At 36.1% G+C, this 3,798-nt stretch overlaps 1 protein-coding gene across 1 annotated transcript; it reads left to right on the top strand.

Moving 5' to 3' along the window:
* Positions 1-774: 774 nt before the first annotated feature.
* Positions 775-1,681, top strand: LOC111983078 (probable histone H2A.2). Its single transcript, XM_024014734.2, has 2 exons — positions 775-1,104; positions 1,235-1,681. Exons 1-2 carry the CDS (start codon positions 910-912, stop codon positions 1,475-1,477), a joined length of 438 nt encoding a protein of 145 aa, XP_023870502.1. The 5' UTR covers positions 775-909; the 3' UTR covers positions 1,478-1,681.
* Positions 1,682-3,798: the final 2,117 nt, after the last annotated feature.

The following is a 3,798-nucleotide window of genomic DNA, read 5'->3' as shown; positions in this document are numbered from 1 at the left end:
GAAGGGAAGAGCTGGAGTCCAAGTCTCCAGGAGGGAGCTTTATACACATAGGACTTGTTTGGTTAGAGATTTCTAATATCGTTGTTTAAGTGTTGTGGAAATACGTGTGGGTTAAAAAATGTTGTGAAAATACGTGTATAAATGTTTAAACACTAAAAACTATTATTTAAACACCCATACTAAACGGGCTCATATACACTTAGATTAGGTTAGAGTGAAATTTCTATTTTATATAAAAAAATATTTTTCATTAGAAAATAATTTTTAAAATCACTCTTGTATTTGTTATTGACATAAATAAATAAAAAAAGAAATTTTAGGACCATAATTTTTGTTACAATTGTCCACATGACAAATTGTGAAAGATGAGAAAAAAATGGTAAATCTATATGAAAGTAATATATAGTTAATCAGAATTTATCATGTAAGATAGTTGTAGTAAAAATTGTGATATTTGATGTAAAGTTAGAATTACTTATATGACAAAAAAAAAATCTTTAAAAACAAAAAGACAAAAGACACAGTGAAACTGAAGCGGGAAATTGAAAAAAGTTTGGCGGAGGTCCTCAAAAACTTCATACCGTGTCCTTTCCCAGCGCACAGAAAATTTTCAAAAACTTTTAAACTCGCTCCCCATTGGTCCATTTCAAATGACACGGATCGCGGCACGAAGACCCATATCTGTAGAAAAGCCCTAAATCCAACGGTCCATACTCCTTGACTCCCTAATCCTTACAACCCTCAATGCTTCTTGCACTACACACCCATCTATAAAGCCACGCCAAGTCAATCCTTACTTCATATCAACTCTCTCTGTCACACACTTTACCTCTCAAACCTCAATCATTCATTCTCTACAGTTTTCGTTTCAGTCTTGCCCGGTAGGTGTTTGTGTTTTTGTCTCTTAGAATGGATAAGAAAGGCGCCGGTGGAAGAAAAGGTAGTGGCTCAAGGAAGAAGTCGGTTACCCGGTCCGTCAAAGCTGGTTTGCAATTCCCAGTCGGTAGGATAGGCCGGTACCTTAAGAAGGGAAGGTATGCCCAACGTTGTGGATCAGGTGCCCCTGTTTACATGGCTGCTGTGCTTGAGTACCTTGCTGCTGAGGTAACAAAAACAACAACAACCCCCTTTTAAGCCTCTTATTCTTTCTCTGATCCGTGTTTGCGTTCTGGGTTTTGCTTTTTTAGTCTTAATTTTTGTTGGGTTGTATCTAATTTGGGTTTTCTTTTAACAGGTGTTGGAGTTGGCTGGAAATGCAGCTCGTGACAACAAGAAGACTAGGATTATCCCAAGGCATGTGTTGCTAGCTGTGAGGAATGATGAAGAGCTTGGAAAATTGCTTGCTGGTGTTACTATAGCTCATGGTGGGGTCCTTCCTAATATCAACCCTGTTTTGTTGCCAAAGAAGACTGAGAAGGCTACCAAAGAGCCCAAGTCTCCTTCCAAGCAGGCTGTCAAGTCACCCAAGAAGGCTTAGCTTAGTCTTTAGCCTAAATTTAGATGCTTGGTTTTCATTTTGTATGTAAGCTGGTTTTAGGATCTTGCTTATTTTTTGTTAATTTTTGTTGATTGTTGTGTAGGGGAAAAGTTAATGGATTTGAAACGGCTTTGTCACCTCTATGTTAGGATTTTGGCAATGAATTAATGGATGAAATGAAACCACTTGTTTCTACTACCAAAATTAACGGTTAATGTTATTAGTATTCTTTGTTGGTTATTGGTTAAGGGAGATGTGGTTTTTTTTTTTTTTTTTTTTTTTTAAAAAAAAAAACTTTATTCTTTGAAAGTGGTATGCATATGCGAATTGGACTGCAAGTTGAAGCAAAGAACAATTTTTTCCTCCTTTTTCCTTTCATAAAGCAATCTTTGCTTGCACATGCTTGATTCATTATTCTCTCCTCTTTTGGTGGATCCTGTCTGTTCCTTTCTCTCTTTACAATGTGTGTGGCATCCAAACTTGGATGTGTAATTTAACAACTACTACATAAGCTATCACCTTTTATTTTTAATTGAAACAAGTTGGCTCTCTGTGAGGGAGAACCTATCAAGCCAAATATGTTTGTTAATTGGCCTTGAATGGTGTTCTGGTAGCTCGATAGGTTCAAAATCTAGGTTGGAGGAATGCTCATTTAGGAAAATTTATTTTTATTGATTTATTAAGCTGAAAAAATACGTTGAATATGGTAGGAATTTACTGTGATGGCATATTCCATTCCATATTTCCTTGTATTAACTTTTTACTATATTTCATTGTAATTTGTATTTTTTATGGATTAATTTGTAATTGGTTGAGAGGTGAAATAACTGGAGCAAAAAAAAAAAAAAAAAAATCTCGTTCAAGTGAGATTACATGGATCAAGCGTAGTGTTAGACGAGTTACCCAGATCGCAGACCTCTCCTCTTCATTTTCTCACGGTCAGCCAAACCATAGATTGTAATCAATGGAGTTGCAAAAGCCCTCTGCCTCTTTCACTATTTCACCTCTTCCCTCTTACAACAGATTCAAACTCCTACTGGCTACCGCTTTGGTTTTGTACTACCAGATTCAAACTCCTCACAGTCAGATTCAACTCAATGTGCAAAGTGAAATTTGGAAATGATGTTCAAACTTCAAAGAAACCAAAAGTGCGATCACCAAGACACCAATAGACTTCTATTTTAACATCAGCCAGTGTGTTTCTTTTTTTTTTTTTTTGGCTGGACTTTTATTCAAACTCCTCTCAGTTTTGCTGGTTTGTCTACAGACTTTGCCATGTTGACATACGCAACCAAACAAAAAACCATTCCAAATATGGTCCTGACCAAAGTCCACACCTAGTAAAAATCCCAAAGTTACTCGAGTAGATGACATTAAGTATTGAACAAGAATGCTTGTCATCAAACACTAACTAAAGCATTTTTGAATTACATAAATGTTCCAAGTCATACAATTCGACCATTCTTAGATAAAACAGAAGAACTAAACAAACGGGTGCGAGAACTTTGATGGCTTGGTACATAGTTTAAGACCCCCCTGGCACCCACAAGCAGAGAAGAGGCATTGGTGGCCTGCTTCTTGTGATTTTCTCAAACATCTGCTGACCTTTTTCTTGAACTTGTCTTTCCTATCTCTCCATTCCTTCTGTAATAAGAGACGCAAATTAAGAAATTCACTTTGTGGTACCAAACAATATGTGGCTATATTTATAAATAAATTCTTTGGCCATATATATAGGAAAATGATGTTCCTCCAATAATAAATGGAGGAGTTGAAAAGAACTGTTAAAAAAAACATATATACTTTACTAGAGGTCATGTAGACACATATCTTTGGTGGAACAGATCACCAAATTGCCGGATCTTTCTCTTTGCTTGCTTTACGAACTCCTCACGATCTCCTTTGTGGAACACCTCCAAGTCGTAGGAAAGGCTATTAGAGTCTCTCCTATTTTTCACACTCCAAATTCTAAGGAACAGTAGATGATGTCCCAGAGAGATGGCTTATTTTGAGAGAGCACTCAAAACTATACGTATGTTCACTCACTGTGTCTAACCTATATCTGACTGATGTAGGAGTATTTAAATACTAGTAGAGATTCACTTACTATCAGATATATGTGATCCCTAAAATATCTCATCTTTTAAGTTTCAAATTACTCCACCACTGATATTGATAACCCATATCAATATCTATTAAGTTTAAATTATCCCACTACTAATATTGATAACTCATACCAATATCAGTTAGTTTAAATTTAAACTTACTTATCAGATAATCCATGTGGACGATCCATGGGCCATGGTTTATGGGTTGGATCA

This window comes from Quercus suber, unplaced genomic scaffold (genome assembly GCF_002906115.3).
Source record: "Quercus suber isolate HL8 unplaced genomic scaffold, Cork oak 2.0 scaffold_292, whole genome shotgun sequence".
NCBI lineage: Eukaryota > Viridiplantae > Streptophyta > Magnoliopsida > Fagales > Fagaceae > Quercus > Quercus suber.
This window is presented reverse-complemented; position numbering and strand designations above follow the sequence as displayed.

Coding starts and splice junctions, on each gene's coding strand:
- LOC111983078 (XM_024014734.2), top strand. CDS start 910: ATGGATAAGAAAGGCGCCGGTGGAAGAAAAGGTAGTGGCTCAAGGAAG. Junction 1,105..1,234: donor TTGAGTACCTTGCTGCTGAG/GTAACAAAAACA, acceptor TTCTTTTAACAG/GTGTTGGAGTTGGCTGGAAA.